This window comes from Phoxinus phoxinus, assembly GCF_949152265.1.
Source record: "Phoxinus phoxinus genome assembly, chromosome: 10".
NCBI classification, from domain to species: Eukaryota; Metazoa; Chordata; class Actinopteri; order Cypriniformes; family Leuciscidae; genus Phoxinus; species Phoxinus phoxinus.
The window spans coordinates 24,165,423-24,182,757 of record NC_136885.1 but is presented as its reverse complement, the minus strand read 5'-3'; the positions used below and the strand labels follow the sequence as shown (position 1 = coordinate 24,182,757).

The 17,335-nt window shown below is 37.6% G+C and overlaps 1 protein-coding gene across 14 annotated transcripts; it reads left to right on the top strand.

The window, feature by feature from the left end:
- Positions 1–747: 747 nt before the first annotated feature.
- On the top strand, positions 748–17,238 carry phf20l1 (PHD finger protein 20 like 1). Of its 14 annotated transcripts, none has more exons than XM_079624857.1 (25): positions 748–1,110; positions 1,225–1,311; positions 2,066–2,211; positions 2,724–2,898; positions 3,126–3,221; positions 4,195–4,279; positions 4,534–4,622; positions 5,094–5,277; positions 5,467–5,718; positions 6,599–6,663; positions 6,749–6,974; positions 7,094–7,228; positions 7,760–7,954; positions 8,150–8,209; positions 8,621–8,911; positions 9,025–9,207; positions 9,303–9,359; positions 9,444–9,545; positions 9,771–9,911; positions 10,097–10,281; positions 10,473–10,572; positions 13,316–13,511; positions 13,869–14,112; positions 14,205–14,370; positions 15,871–17,238. In XM_079624857.1, the coding sequence occupies exons 3-25, from the start codon at positions 2,129–2,131 to the stop codon at positions 16,011–16,013; spliced, it is 3,453 nt and encodes a 1,150-aa protein (XP_079480983.1). In that variant the 5' UTR covers positions 748–1,110; positions 1,225–1,311; positions 2,066–2,128; the 3' UTR covers positions 16,014–17,238. The 14 variants fall into 14 exon arrangements, with proteins under 14 accessions (XP_079480983.1, XP_079480975.1, XP_079480987.1 ...); XM_079624861.1 differs by having other exon boundaries at positions 947–1,110; positions 2,724–2,892; XM_079624859.1 differs by having other exon boundaries at positions 981–1,110; positions 2,724–2,892; positions 5,091–5,277.
- The last annotated feature ends 97 nt before the right edge of the window (positions 17,239–17,335 follow it).

Here is a 17,335-nt window from a genome sequence, read left to right as displayed (position 1 = left end):
CACGACGAAAGGGCTTGTGACTCGTTTGAAAAACAATTAATTTCATCAGAGTCATCGACTCTTGCTTTTGAGTACATCGAAACATCGACTCTTACATTTGAAAGAGAATAACTTTATATACGGTGCACTTTCAGATTTAAAACTTTGCAGGATATTTTCATTCACTTATTAGAGCTATGTTACACACTACATGAAAGGTCATTTTCAAAAATCCATAATAGGTGCCCTTTAAAATATAAATGTCCCAATTCTAACCCAATTTTTTTCTTTTTAACTCAAAATAAAAACAATATTATTTTTACTCTACAAATCTAAAAACATTAATGTGTCCACAAAACCCATAGGAAATAGAATAAAAAACGTTTGATATTACAAATAGAAATAGCTATGTCAAAGGTCACTATATTTTGCAGAGACACAAATTTCGATTGACTAAATCTCATGTTGATATTTAGATTAAAGTGCAAAATTTAGAAGAGCACCATTGTTGCTCTCATTGAGCACCATTGGTCAAGAGAGAAAAAAATAAGGTGGGGGATGGGTGTTAATCTTATCCATTTTACCCTATAATTTATTATCACCAAACAACATAAAAGCGAAAAGAGAGCATAAAGAATACAGACATGAAGAAGGCTGACAAGGAAAACTGTTTTTGTTTTAACACAACTGCATTTTCCAAAGAAAGACAGCCGTGAGTGTGTTTAGCACTGGAATAATTTGAACAGTTTTTGAACAGTTTGATCAGTTGCTACCAGGATTGGGCAAAAATTCAGAGTTCAACATTTTCTCCCTTTCATGTGAATACTTTGACTGAAAACGCAGCAGTCACAACAACAGAAGATCTAACACACGCACCCAAAAACAAAAACATTATTTGACTAACATTTTGGTGTTCGTTTTAGTAGGGTTCTGCCTCTTTAAAAACAAAACAAACAAACCACAAAGCGTCTGAATATCGGTCACGTGTCAGTCTGCGGTGCGCGTGCCTTCAGGCATTTTGTGCGTCGCGTGCGTGCGCGCCCACGTCCAGTTTGGGTAAAAGTAACTGAGCTTGAATGATCACAATACACCATAGGAATTAATTGCTATTCTCTCAATGAATTTGCTAAGGTAATCTATATGTCAAACGTATAGCGGACGCCAGAAAGCAACTGTCACTCTTCGAGTCGTTTTAACAAAGATAAAAACTGGCTTGTCATTTTTTTTCTCTTTTTTTGCACATAGTTTTATCCCCTCGGAACGGTTTAGCTAGTCAGCTGGTACAGCATTAGCTGTTTGGCTAGTTCTGCTGTGCTAACTGGACAATGAGAGGTTTGACTTGAAGTTTTATCTTTGAAATATTGAAGTGTAATATTTATGCTCAAGGGTTTTGTAGTTCTTTAAGGAAAAAAACGTGACAATTATATTCAGGCAGCATAACATTTGAGAAGAAGCTCGTTAGCCAATACCTAGCATTAGCGAGCTAAGATAATCCAGGTAAAGAGTCATTTACCATCTTATTTTATTGGATTTTTCACCCCACTTTTTAAATTTCTATCTAGGTCTTTTAGAGGGTTCTGTTTTCCGTATAAGGTAACCATTTTTTTAACATAGCGATTTAATTTGTGCGCTAGGCTGTCATAAGTGGAGTGTAGTAGTATAATAGCTGAATAGCTCAGTTAGCTACTGTCCAGCCAGAAAAAAAACTTTTATATATATTTGCTAGATTTCTATTGTTTGCATGTGATGTTATTTCGTGACACGTTAAGTGTGCAAACGTTTGGAAAATATCCCTAATATGAGTGTACCAGAATACAGTAGGGCAATCAAAGGCCTGGTTTAGGGTACATTTTGCCAGCTGGTAAAATTGTTGAGCATATTTTCTTTAATCAGCTTACGTGAAACCGTGCAGTTTATTGATAAATCTACAAATACTACAGATGCAAATGCAATGCATGATTTAGGAATGAAAGATTTGCCTTTTTTTATTTAAAACTAGTATAAAGAATGTCAAGCATTTGTCTATGCAATATAGTTCAGCTGATTTATGTACATAGACTCATAGATAATTTCTTTACATTCACAGGTCCGTCCACAGGACGAAAGAGCATTTGTGTCTTGAGGAAGATCTGGTAAGAGTACACTCAAAATGAGCAAGAAACCTCCAAATCGACCAGGGATCTCTTATGAGGTTGGTGGCAGGGTTGAGGCCCAGGACTACCTGCAAAAATGGTACGACTTCCTTTAGCTTTTCAAACTGTGGTCTGGGGACTCGCAGGTGGCTAAAATAAATAAAAGAAATGAGTGAATAATAATTCAAATAAGTCAATTCATTATTTTTTTTTTTAAAAAGCTCTAAATGTCTGAACAAAAAAGCAGTAATATATACAAAATATTTTCCAAATTATATTTTTACACATTTATAATATTAATGTTTCACAATATAAACCATGTCTTTATACAAGAAACTATAATAGTATGGGTTCAATGGGGGCATCTAAAAGATTAAAAATCCTTGTGTAAGAGCAGTGTTACATTTTTTTAAATACTCACATGATTAATATTTTTGTCTCATTTAAAACAAATAAAAGTATTAACAATTTCTTTATTTAGGAATAGTTTGTTTCCATTTTCAAGAGTACTTGAATGGACCGTTATTAAAGCTTTAGTTATTTTCAGTACTTTTTGTTGTTTTTCAAGTTATCTATCAATGATCTGATCTTTGTTGAATGGTGTCTTTGCAGGTACCCTTCACGTATCGAGAAGATTGATTATGATGAGGGAAAGATGCTTGTGCATTTTGACCGTTGGAGCCATAGGTACGACGAATGGATTCTCTGGGACAGCAACAGACTTCGGCCATTAGAGAGACCGGCACTCCGCAAAGAGGGTCTCAAAGAAGAAGAAGAGGAGGTGTCTGTATGTTTGCAGTACTTCCTCTTGTCAGATATGTTTATGGTCTGAACTGTCTAGGATGACTTGGCAAGCATGAGAAATACAGGGTCCTTTGTCTGTTAGAGTATGTCTTCATAGTGCCAAATGAAGTTTTTCAGCTGCTAAACTTAACATTATTGAAGTTTTCAGCCACTCATTTGTTAATGAGATGAGTGATTGATTAATTCTTGTCTTACAAACATTTCTGCCAGGAGAGTTTCAGCGAGATGAGAGCATCTCGCCTTCGTGAGCTTCCTGGAAGTACAGAGAGCACAGAGGACCAAAAAGACTTACCTCAGCAGAGACAAGTACATACCTCAATTGCCCATCTACCTTGATCTGGCTCTCTCAACTGCTTGCCCCATCATTGTTTGGGTTTTTACATCTACATAGCCAAAACCTTTTATGTTTTGTTGGCCCACAAACAATCATCCATTAAAAAAAAATTAACAGGCCTTTGTGACTTATATTAAAGAGGTATTGTTACACTTTCAAAAGTTTAGGGTCAGTACGATTTTGTAAAGTGAAATAAGTCTCTTGCTGACTGAGGCTGCATTTATTTGATTCAAATACAGTAAAACGGTTATACTTTGAAATTAAATTGCCATTTAAAATATCTGTTTTCAATTTTACCATATTTTGAAATGTAATTGATTCCTGTGCTGAATTTTTAACAGCCATTACTCCAGTCTTCGGTGTCACATGATTGTTCAGTAATATTTTTAATATGCTGATTCAGTGTTCAAGAAGAATTTCTTATTTTTATGATGACAACTTATGTGCTTCTTAATATATTTTTTGGAAACACTTTTTAGGATTATTTGATGAATAGAATAGAAAAGAAGAGATTTTTTTGTAAAAAAAAAAAAAAAAAAAAAAACTTGTACTCACCCCAAACTTTTGAATGGTGTTTAAAAAAACATTTATTTTAGAGAAAGCGTTCCTTTCTGATGTATAGACATCATTGTCTATTGTATTGGAAAATAATTATTAGAGCTAGAATTATAATTAAGAATCTTTAAATACAGTTGAAGCTTCTTTGGTTTTCTTGAATAAAATTTTCACTAGTATCTGTGTGGTTGCTTAACTACTGTTATCAGCTTGCCAGGTACTACATGAAATAATCAGAGGTTTTCTGTGTCCATCACAGTTTGTTCTGCTCTAACCATTCACTTTTATGATCACAGCGCATCCCATATTTTCAATACAGTCTTGGCTGAATTTCTATTGGTGTGTTGACTAATTAATTGTATGTCTATTCTGTTTTTGTTTCATCTTTAGGAATTGAGAGATGGTGAGGAGGTGCTTGCCCGATGGACAGATTGCCGCTACTACCCTGCCAAGATTGAAAGTATCAACAAGGAAGGTAAGGTCATCTTGCTGACCCTTCTGGGCAGAAACATACTTTTTCTGTCAGTATGCAATACAAAAAAGTGTTAAATTTGAATCGTTTTCAAATGCATAGGGAAAAAGTGTTCTCAAATGCTATTTTGAAAAGCATAGGATTTAACTGAATGCCTACACAGTAATGCCTTCACACAATAATGTTTATTTGAATCAAATCGAAGGACTTGGATGTATAAAAAGGCACTGATTTGCTGTTATTTTTTCGTACTTTAGGCACTTACACTGTACAGTTTTATGATGGAGTCATTCGCTGTGTGAAAAGAATCCATATCAAGTCCATGCCAGAAGATGCAAAAGGACAAGTAAGTTTATTAAAGTGATTTCACAGAGAGTCCTCATCAGTTCTGTTTAATTAACAAATAGGTTCTCCTGAAGTTTAATGGATGGTTTTGGACATGCGTTGCTACACTGCAAGATAACTGTTGTATGACCTATGACAATCGTTTCTAAGCATGATGCTTAATCATTAATCATATATTTCAGTGGCCATCTATAGTATTGTCCTTGACCTCTTCCTCTCTTTCAGAAGGTAAAATGCATGATGTCAATCGTGAATAATATTTGAAGACAAGCAGCTGGTCTACACAGCTTACAGTTGCATCTTTGTGCCAGTCAGGCAGCTCAGGGATGCCAAATCACTTAATTCTACCTCCTCAGTCATCTTTACTACATTATTAATGCTTAAAAAGCCACAGTTTGCCATGGTAAGAAGTGTATTTGTGACCTGACCATGTCAGATGTGACTGATAGTGTATTGGTTTGTGTTCAAGCAGGACTGGATCGCTCTGGTGAAGGCTGCCTCAGCTGCAGCCAAGAATAAAGGAGGGAACAGACCACGTACCAGTGCCAACAGCAACAAGGACCGAGAGGACAGGAGAGAACAACGGTCGGATGAAGAGCTTGATGATGACGACGATGATGATGATGATGATGATGATAGTGAATCAGAGAAACTTGGTATGTGATTTGTTAGGACTTGTCTTGCCTAATGAATTGTAGTTTCTAGACATTTTATGGTGAAGTTCTTGCCTACTGATCTGTGTTCAAATATCTTTCATAAACCTTTTTTAATTGGTTGGAGCCTGATCTTAAATCAACATTTTGACCAGCAACATCAACCATATGTCTATTTTCTTGTTTACACAGCAGACCTAGACTCAGAAGAGGAGGACAGTAAACCAGCTATTGAGGAGGACAGTAAGCCGGCTATTGAGGAGGACTGTAAGTCGGGTATTGAGGAGGACTGTAAGCCAGCTATTGAGGAGGACAGTAAGCCGGCTATTGAGGAGGACAATAAGCCGGCTGTTGAGGAGCTTGAATCAGCTACTGCAAAGAGGAGGAGCAAAAGACAAGGCAACTCGTGTAGCAGTAAAAGGACTCGCCTCAGCAAAGGGACAGGTAAACATTAGCAGAGAGTAACTACCCACAACAAGGCTTAGTTTCTAGACTTTATGACAAGAAATAGTTTCTAGCTAATATCTGAACATGCAGTCAACCCTATAGAGCAGGGGTCTGCAACCTTAGCCTGGTTCTACCAGACTCTCGTACATTTCATTTGTACAGAGAGTCTGGCCTCTCTCCATTGACAAGCGTTCACTTCTTTGACGGTGGGTACTCTGTTGAAGTTTAAAACTATTGGATTTGCCTAGAGCCACTCTGGATCTGCCATAACCAATTGCTAACGTTTGGTTGTGACGTATGACGACTCAAACTTGAGCACAACCTCAATGTCATCGTTCTCAGCCACTCCTTCTGTTCGCTGATTGGACCGGTAAAAAAATTGACTGGAGAAAACACAAGAATATACCACAATCCTATACGTAGCACTGAAGGAAAATGAAAATTGAGTGGAAGTACGTATTAGGGCGGAGCCAGGCTACTGCAACCTATGGCACGTGTGCAAATGTGTAATCACTGGCACTTGGGCAAAAGCGTGAGAGGCGTATGCATTTCATTTAAAGTACCTTGCACCTGCATACAGATCCACATTTTGAGCTAATCATTCTTCATAGTAACACAGCTTGTTTTTAGTTAGGAGCTATAAATACTATTAAAGTGTGATGATAAACTGCGCAAGTCAACAAAAGTGTGCAGATCAAGCATGTATCACACAAGTTAAGTTAATTTGACTGACAGTTTACAGTTTGTTCTGGTGTTTTTGCTTGGAGAAAAAAGTTGATGCTACAATCATGGCTTCTATATTTCCTAAATAAACTGAGACTGATTCAGTATAGTGATTAAGATGTTTTAAGTGTGCTTTTCGTTTCTAATCATCAAGGATGTGCTGATACTGAGTCTGAATGCAAAGCAGAGTCAAAAGAGTTTCCAGTAACATCACAGCAGGTATAGATGAAACTGACATACTGTTATCAACATGATGATCACTTTAGTACACACACTGTGTCATGTTTACTTCTCCACCCCTCAGAAAGTGTCAGGTGCAGAGGCTAGTCCAGTTGAAGAGCGATCCCAGTCTGTCAGTGCCCAAAGAACCCCAGCATCCCTCTCTAGCCCATCCCTGTGCAAGTCTCGCTCAAGAAGACTTAAACACGACTCGGGAGAGTCCACCTCTAGCAGTCAGAACACAACCGCAGCCCCCGAACCCAGTCCTTCATCCATTTCGACACACACACTTCCAGACAGCACACACACTGGTGGGTCAGCCAGAGAGCAGTAGTAATGTTTATATATTCAACTGTCAGCAATTACAACAGACTTAATATTTCATATTGTATTGATGATGATAATAATATGCATGTCTATTTCTGCATAGCCCCTTCCAACTCCCCCCAGAGAAGGAGACGGTCTCAGCGTCTAGCGACAAGCTCTGACCAGGCTTACCCCTCTTCACCACACATGAGGGATTCCATCACTCAACCTCCTCCCTCAGATAGCTCTCAGAAACCTGGTGAGAGACACAAACTATGCAGAGCTTATGGCATAATAAAGCACTAAAAATACAGTGTTCAAAACTTTGGGCTCGGTAAGGTTTTTCAGATGTTTTTGAAAGGAGTGTCATGCTCACCAAGGCTGCATTTATTTGATTAAAAATACAGATTTATTTTTTTAAAATTAATGTTTTAAAATGTCATTGATTTTTGGGATGGCAAAGCTGAATTTTCAGCATCATTACTCCAGTTTTAAGTGTCACATGATCCCTCAGAAATTGTTCTAATATTCTGATTTGGTGTTTTTTAATGTTAAAAACAGTTGTGCTGCTTAATATTTTTGTAGAACATGAATGAAATGTTCTTGTCACATTATAAATGTCTTTACTGTCACTTTTGATCAATTTAATAGGATCATAAAAATCATACTGACCCCAAACTGACGAGCATATTTTAAACTTGCTGTTTTTTAACTGTGCCACTCTAGAATTGTCTGTTATGACATTTCATAATTATCCATGATTGACCTGTTTAAATCTTCCATTTTAAAGCACTCTCTTTTGAAGAAGACAGCAGCACTGTAGTTAAAACAGAAGCTTCTTCACAAAAGCCAGTTTCAGGAAGCCCATCCACAGCTCCTCCCACTGGCAGTGTTCAGTCACCAATCACTGAGAAGGACAAGATGACAGACACGTTGCCCAATAATCAAACAACACTTGAAGGGAACTCACCTTCTGTAGTGACAGGTAGGTTGGCCATGTAACCATAGCATTGAATGCCTTTATTATGTTTCTCTATGAAGCTTTTAAAGAACACTTGGTTTTGTGGATATAGTAAACAGCAATGTGACTAACCAGGATATTTAGAAAATAAATCCTGTAATGCTACTTGGATTTTGTGATATTTAAAAACAATTTATTATCCTCTCATTTTATGTCCAGCTGCAAGTCAGAAAGTTCCTTACAGGACTCCTAAAGCCAACAAACATGCCAGAGAGCCAAGTATGTATCATCACCTGTCTTCCACTCACTTCATTCAGAAACTCTCGCTCTTTCCGTGTGTGTGTGTGTGTGTATGTATGAAGAGTTCAGATGCAAAAGCCTCTAAGTGCCATCTGAAAATTTCTTCTAGAATGATCATTTCTATCAAGCTCGTATATTTAGGTTAAGTAATTTCACTTAAATGGCAATGCAAATTACCTATTAATTGTCATTTAAGTGAAATTACTGAACTTAAATATGCGAGCTTGATAAAAATGATCATTTTAGAAGTTTTTTAGATGGCACTTAGAGGCTTGTGCATCTGAACTCTTCATATATATATGTATATGTATGTGTGTGTGTGTATGTATGTTAATACTTTTTTATATATATATATATATTTATATATCTAACTTTCTCCTTCCTCTTAAGTTATAAACAGCAAGAAGTCTGATGACCCCACTGCTCCCAATGAGTCTCTAATAGACCTGGACCATAATAAATTCAAGTGTAAAGTCCCTGGATGCTCTAAAGCATTCCGGAAAGCAAAGCTGCTGGACTATCACCTGAAGTACTATCATAACACTGAGAAAGAAATGGACAGCGAGGTCTGCTCACCAGACAGGGTGGGCCGCACCAGGGCCACGTCTGCTTCCATGCCTACAAGCACCTTATCAGATATCCCAGATAACAAGAGACGCAGGACCGTCTCTACTTCTTCCTGTAGGTTCCCTTGTTGTTAATTGTCAGGATCATCAATCAAATGTCTATTAAATTTACAGTTACACAATCAAACTGAATTAATGAGAGTTCTGTTCTTTTGTTTTGTGACCTAGCTCTGTCCTCTCAGGGCTTTATGCTTCAAATGGACAGCGCTGGCTGTGTGAGACCTCCTAAGTTCTGTAAGAAGAAACGTTCCTCTGCCTCTGTCAGTTCAGACAGTACGGAGGTCTCCCTGCCTCCTCCAACTTTCGATAACCTCCATGACAAGATTCTCAAGAAGGACAAGCACCTGGATGGTGAGCTAATTCACCAGTTTAAAGATGATGAATAGAGTTCTTCCTTTCTTCCATTTTCTTTAACTGTGCATCTTATGGTTGTTTTTTTTCTTCAGGGCTTTGTATAAAGACAGAGCGGAAATTCAAACTGGAGGATAAATGTCAGTTGTTTGGTGAGTTTACTGAACTTTTTTTCTTATCTCAATTTCACATTCATAAACCAGTCCTCATATCTCTTATTTCGTTCTCTGCTGTAGCGAAAAAGAGGGATAAAGACAGGAGGGACAGGAAAGATAAGGACCTTTTCCGAATTAAACAGAAGAAAAAGAAAAAGAAGAAAAAGAAATCAAAACTGCACTGTAAGTTAAGTTTCGAGTTTGTCTCAGGTTCAGAGCTCTATGTACTTACACGTTTTACAAATAATTTAACTTTTAAATAATAATTAAACTTTTAGATCTCATTTTTTACTTTAATTTGTATTATTTGTCTTAAATTACCTCATTAGTTCTAGCCATCTTGTTCAGTCCATAACAAATCGCCGTTATGAAATGAGAGGGTCATGTTGTTCTCATCTTTGTGCTAAGGTTACACAGACCTGGATGAGATGTCATTGTCTTACTTGGAAAAACCGTCTTCCCCACTACAACGTTCTTCCTCTAGTGCCTTCAAGCACAGCACCTTCCAATACCCTCGTGCCATACTGTCTGTTGACCTCACCGGGGAGAGTAAGTCCTCTTATCGATTTGCACCCATTTGTAGCTACTTTCCAATAATGGCCTCATTTCAGTTCTATATTATTTTTGTGTGTGTTCTGAAATAAAAATAGATAGTATTCAACATGAATATGATATCAGTGTTGTACTGTGATGTTGAGGCTTATTTCATTTCCTAATTCCTTTTCCTATTTCAGACCTGTCAGACATCGACTTCCTGGAAGACTCAACCACTGAGAGTTTGCTGTTCAGTGGAGATGAGTATAACCAGGATCTAGACTCGATCACTATGGAGGACTTCCAGGATGAGGATGAAGTTGGTGCAGATGAAATTGTTCGCTGCATCTGTGAGATGGATGAAGAAAACGGCTTCATGATTCAGGTAGGATTACTTTTAGGAATGGCTTTTTTAAATAAGTTTTATTCTGTTCGTAACAACAGTTTCATGCAAGAGACATCTTAAGTGTGCTGAAATGGTTCTGAGTGTCTTTTTGTTGTGTTTGTTCTGAATCTGTTGTAGTGTGGGATTGCACATAATAGTTTCTGGTAATAGGTATATTTCTCTCTGTACAGTGTGAGGAGTGTATGTGCTGGCAGCACAGTGTGTGTATGGGGCTTTTGGAAGATAGCATACCCGATCAATACATCTGTTACATCTGTCGGGACCCACCAGGTAACCACCATGCAACAAAACCACACACAAAGATATATGACATGCATGACCTGAGGCTACCTGCAAAGCATTGGCGCAGTGCCAGGAGAGATCATAACTTCTGAATGCTTTGGCCAAAAATCACAAAACTCCAAGGTCTCTTTAGATTTGGGGTAGTATGCCGAGTCGAACGATACCCAATTGTCCCATATAAGCTATTTTGGGTGTCGGCCATTTTGAATTTTGTCAAAAAATGCTATATTTTATGAACGCTTAAGCATATCGTTACGAAACTCCGTATGTGTCTTCGGCACCATGCCCTGACAGTACTCAAAGTTTCTGAAATTAAAATGAAATTTCCCAAAATACTAATAACTTTTGATTAAATTAGCCTTTTGTAATGAAAAACTGAACTCAATAGATTCTTAGTGCCGAGAACATAGATACCAATTTTCCCATAGTCAGCCAAACTTCCTGTCTGCCATTTTCTTTTTCTTTAAAAACATAATTTTTTAAACTCCTCTTTGACCTTTTGTCCGATTTTCACCAAATTCAAGTCTGTGAAAAAATTCACTGTCCCGACAAAAAGTTATGGATTTCGTCTCGATCAACAAATTTGAGGCATGGTGCCAAAAATGACTAATGCTGTATCTCTTCTCTGCAATGCTTTGGCACATTAAAACCAAACTTTGTATGCATCATTCATTGTCACCCTACTCTGACCACACCACATCAAATTTGTAACCACGCCGCCACCTGTTGATTGATTGAAAGTGATAAACTTTTAAATCACATTACTAGTGATTTGTGTTTGATTTTCAGGCATTTTGCCTAAAATCATCTTATAGCCTTTAAATTTCTCGTTGTTGCAGCTATATTTTTAACTGTTATAGATTCTTAAATCCCAAGCATCAATCCTTTAGTCTATGCAAAATTTTGTAGCACATCTCCCATCCAAAGACTTGCAATAGGCCAGGGGTCGGCAAGTAACTTTGGCCGCGGGCCAATATTTTTTTTATCCAGTAGATGGCGGGCCAGCTACATGGAATAGGCCTATTCGTTACGGTGAAATCACAAAATATAATGCACACAAACGTGTCCCTACTACTTATATACAACCACTGATGAGCATAATCGGTTTTGATGAAGAAAAAAAAACGAAAAAAAAAAAAAAAACTATACGAATGCAGATTAGAACCCAGAACCTTTTACACACTTGACGAAAGTTCTACCACTGGACCATTTAAGCACACGAGAAAATGCCGCGGATACATTTTATTAACGTATAATAAATTACACCCCATGTACTATTTAAATCGATTGTTGGACATGTTATTGTACATATATCTGATTTAGCATTGTATTACCAATGGACTGTACAACTTTTGAACGTTATTCCTTTTTTTAAATTATTATTTATTCGGGACACAAGAGGTCTGCGCGGGACTGTTTTTTTCCGTCCCGCTCCCACAAGGTTCAATTCAGTAACCGCTTAAAATACTTAAAAGTTAAAGCTTAAAAGTGTTCACCTGCTTTAAAAATTTAGATCTCGTTTTCAGAATCTCAAATCTCAAAAACAAGTCGTTTTTAATTTTTTTATTTTTGGTTTTAATGGGGGGAAAAAACGATTGAACGAATGATACACGGCAGTGATGCGCGGGTCAATGTATAAACAACCCTACCCGACCGACGTTTTCAACCAGCCCGCAACTCGGACCGCAAACAAAAGAAAGAAAATATTGTACCCGACCCGCTTCCTGGCCCGCATATTGGGCCATAGACGTAGGAACTAGGGGTGCGCATTTTTCTGAATGCTGTGTTTTGTAATAAAGGCTTGATTTATTCATTTATTTCGTTTCATTTTCTTAACAATTAAGATGCTGCATGTGTTTATCCAGTCTCGAAGTGTGCGTCTCTCCTCCGAATTTCCCAACAAAAACCCCGCCCCCTCTCAGAAAATACATAAAACTCGCATTACTGAGCTATAAAAGTAAAAGTAGCCTATTAAAATGGCACAATGGCATTGCTCAGTTCAACGTTTTGGGAAATCGGGCATTTTGTCTCGCTTCAGCTCTTATTCAAAAGTTAATAACGCGCTCAACATTCAGGTAAATAAGGATTTCCCACTGTCATCTCTGCAGACTGAGCTCGTGCGTCATCCTCGCGCAGTTATTCAGACAATAAAGTGTAGACCTGTGTATTTCATAGAACATTATGTCTAGTACTATATAAATTACAATGGTTTAATTGGCATCTTTATTTCAAACGACCCGACCGACCGCGACCCGAATATCATTAAAAATATTTTTGGATGACTCGCAACCGCGGGTGACCGCAGGCACTCGCTCATTTTGGATCATCCCGCGGATCACTAATTCACAGGGCCTATTTGTAAACCGTTATAGTAAAAAAAAACAAAAAAAAACGGACTTCCAAAATAATCCGGCGGGCCAGAAAATATTGCTGGCGGGCCAGTTTTGGCCCGCGGGCCGCCAGTTGCCGACCCCTGCAATAGGCTTTGTGCTTTGTTACTGTCTGCTTTCAAAATCTGTCAATTTCAATATGAAATTCAAGCAGTAAACACCACTTTGGTGCTCTTTAATGTGGCATGCCAGAACACAGATGTTTATCCAAAGTAATCAATATTGAATCGATTTGAATTGAAAGCTTGAGTTTCTAAATCGAATTGTGAAAGTTGTCAATACCCAGCCCTAGGAAACTGAAGTCACTCCAGAGTTGTCACTGAAATGTTTATTTTTCTCAGGTCAGAGGTGGAGTGCTAAATACCGTCATGATAAAGACTGGCTCCAAAAGGGCCACATGTATGGCCTGTCCTTCCTCTCAGAAAACTACTCGCATCAGAACGCCAAGAAAATTGTGTCCACTCACCAGCTGCTGGCTGATGTTTACAGTGTTAAAAACTTGCTTAATGGCCTTCAGCTGAAGATGGATATATTACAGTAAGAGCCTCTTTTGCCTTCCCAGAAGCCTACCAACATCATTAAATTAGGTGACATGGTGGAAATAAACTACCACAATAGTGTTTAATTACCATAATTATCAAAAGGAATTGCTGGAAAAGATGGATTGGTTGTGCTTTGAAGTTTATGGCCTGGTTTCACAGACAGGCTTACTTGTAAGTTACTTTCAGTAACAGCTCAAACCGTCATTTGAGTCTGGGACTAGCTTAAGCCTTGTCTGTGAAACCGGAAAAGAAAAGTAAAAAAAATGTAGGCATGTTTTTCCAGTTTTTATCTGATATACAGCTGTAGAAGAAAAGATGTGGGAACAATAATACGCTTATCACATTTTTTCAGGAACAAGCATAACCCAAGTTTGCACTTGTGGGCTCGGTCTTGGGTGAACTCTGATGAGGACCAGCCTATGGGAGGGGTTCCGGACTGCCTACATTTCAAAGAGCACCTCAACCAGAACTCAAACCCTGAAACTTATATTACCAGCGAGCACAGCTACCAGAAACCTCCCGGTACAGGCCTCGAACACGCAAGGGATGAACAGGGGATACATACAGCCACTCAGTTTAACCTAAAGGAAGAAGAGGTAACCAAAGAACATTAAAAACTCAGAACTGGTTCATGGTAGGTGAAAGGATGCAGAGTTTGAAATCAATGCTGTGTTTATGGTTTGTGTAGGTGAGCAGTGCCATTGCTCTGTCCGGCTGTGTGAATGAAAGCAGCCTGGGCTCCATGGAACAGGCCAGGAACTGCCTGCAGTGGCAGATGAACCTGCTTACACACATAGAGGACATCCAGAACCAGCTGTCTGGCCGCATGGACCTCATAGAGAAAGAGCTTGATGGTAAGGGGGAGAAATATGGGAAATGTCATTGAGTCAACACATGATCAGGGTTGGTTGAATTTGTTTCTGCGGTGTCGCCATAGATTGCAACCATGAGCTTATTTAGCTTATATATTTGGGTTTCAAGTTTCGTGCTCATGAGAACAGTAGTGATGGCTGATGATTAAGCCTTTTTGAAGATTTAACCAGCAACCTTTTGATTTCCTTGAGTCCTACTATAAACTACTATCAATGAAAATGGCATTACCTCAGAAAGCCTGCATGTTTAAAAGGGTCATATAATGCTATTTTCTTTTTTTTTTTTACAGACAAATTGGCCATTTCCAAAACCGGTAGCTTTTTTTTCATTTTTCTTTTCTTTCTTTGCTCTATAACAGGCAAACTGGCCTTAAACAAAAAAATATCTGTATCCATTTGAAATTGAAGGCAACCACTGCATTTCAAGTAACTTTTCTGAAGACTGTCAGTTATCTTTAGAGACATATTCATATAAATCCCCACACCCAACTTGAATATTTAAAAATTTCTTCCTATATTTCGAGAGTTGCGAACAACAGTGAGCTTGCTGTGTCTGGTACAGTATTTGCTCTGCTGTGTTCTCTTCTTTGCGTCCATCTTTAGCATGACCCGTCTCATACTGGTTAGTAATCTTTGTATATGGCTATAAAATTTCTGTGCACAAGAAAACTTTTGGGTTGTACTGCTCAGGAACAGGTTTATAAATAAATCGTAACCTCTGATTCCTAATTTCATCCATTTTCAGAAGGCCAAACAAAGCGGTTTTGCTTTCGCATTCTAACACTAAAATTCACTGAAGTGTTACCTTCTTTCACATTGTGACAGACGTTTGAGGAAGTAATATCTGGAGCAGTGTTTTCTGTTAGATAGAATAAAATCCCTTTGTAGGAGACTAAGCGTTGTAACTTTTTCCAGATCATATACATGCACAAATAGATACATTACACACTAAAAGAAACATTACACACTAAGCAAAAGAAAACATTACAAAGCATAATATGACCCTTTTAACTGCTCTGAGGACTAGAGGTTGACCAATTCATCATTTTTTGCCACTTTCAACTTAACAGTTTCTGTAATAATTTGAAAACAGAAAAAAATTACACATTTTTCCACCCATAGGTAATATTTACCTTATTTATAGTTGAAAGTCCCAAGTTTGCACTGAATTTGTGTTTTTTATTTCCTTTGTTATGGGTTTTTTTTATTATTATTTTTATTTATGATGTTATTTTTTTATTTTTAGTTGTACAATAGACTTCACCTTTCATGCCTGTGCCACCTGCTCACAATAATGAAAGACTTAAGTTTTTAAGCGTCATTTACGAAATCTAATCGAAAACATTAATTTTCAAAAGAGATCAGTGGTGAAATGACTGACACAGCCAGAAAAATTACCCAAAAAGCAGCTCTGAGACACCTTTTTAGATGTTTTTGATATTTTGGTAAGGTTTTATTCTCTTTCTCCCTGTCTGTGTGAAGTTCTGGAGAGTTGGTTGGACTTCACAGGTGAATTGGAGCCCCCCGATCCCCTGGCCAGACTCCCACAGCTTAAGTGCCGCATCAAACAACTTCTGACGGACCTGGGAAAAGTGCAGCAGATGAGCACCCTCTGCTCTGTGTGATATACACATTATAGTGTGTTTTGAGCTTCTAACACCATAACCGTTTCTTCGCACACAACTCTACTACTGGAGAAGGTGTATTCAACACTGTTCAGTAGATGCACACTCTGTGAAGTAAATCGTTGGCCATCTTCAAGTGTAAGAAAAGGAAAATTCACACTTAATGTGTGAAACAGGAACATGTCGGTGTATTCGTGCTGAGTCTAAACCACATATCTGCTTAAAGATGTTGTTGTTCTCCAAAATAGGAAGAGATCACTATAGCAGGATAATTCTTTCACATGTTAACAGAAGGGAACATTATCTTAAACAAACACAAATAACTGAAGAGGTCACAACACCACGCACAAATTTAAGTTTTAGCCTTCTTTGCATCAGTTAGACTCCAAAAGTAAATTTCAACTCTATTTCCACTCTGAGGTGAGATTTCTTAAGGAAATATGAACTTGACTCAAGTGGGTCACTGATAGCAGACTGTTTAAGAGTTCATTAGCGTTTGATGTAAAACATAATAATAATCAGATCATAAAGGTTTTCGCCACTTAAAAAGTCACTTTGAAGTGCCAAGAAAACAGACCATCGTGATCTGGTTGCTCAGAAACGCACAGTTCAGAATTTTCACGTTTTTGAAATGAATGTTGCATTTTAGGCCAGGATTGGGTTTAGCGGTCTGATACACTGGCACTAAATGTTCACAATGCCAACAAATTCATTAGAACAACACCTAGATAGTTTTCTTACAACAACTCGTCTAATACTTTAGCATGTTTCTCTGCAGTCTTAATGGATGCTGTAGTGATTCACAAGAAAACAAGCTAATCTAAACGTGGTCGTCCAGAGATGGGTGACTTTTCTTACTAAGGCCCGTTTATCATGTTGATACTTTGAGAGTATCTATTGTGAAGTAAGCTAATCCTGAGATGGATGTAAATGCATATAATTAAATCCATTTAGTTCATTTTTTGTTTTGTTTTTGAAAAATGTAAAATACAGTTTTTATAACTGTAAAGAAAAACAACAAAAAACTAAGGCATAAAAGGATGATACTTGAAAATGCCTGTTTAATCTCAATTTCTATTAATCTGTACAAAGAGTGTTTTAGAACTTAGATTGAAAACTTGAAGTTTCTTTTGATGAAAATACCAGCTGTACATTTAAAGAGTTTATTTAAAGACCCGATGTAATTATCTGTATGTACAACTTCATTAAAAAAATATTCTCAACATTTTTTGTGTATCTTGATTCAAGATAAGTTTACCCTGCCTTATATATACCGTCTGTATCATGTGTGAATTTGAGTTCTTTAAAAGAAAGTTTTCTTT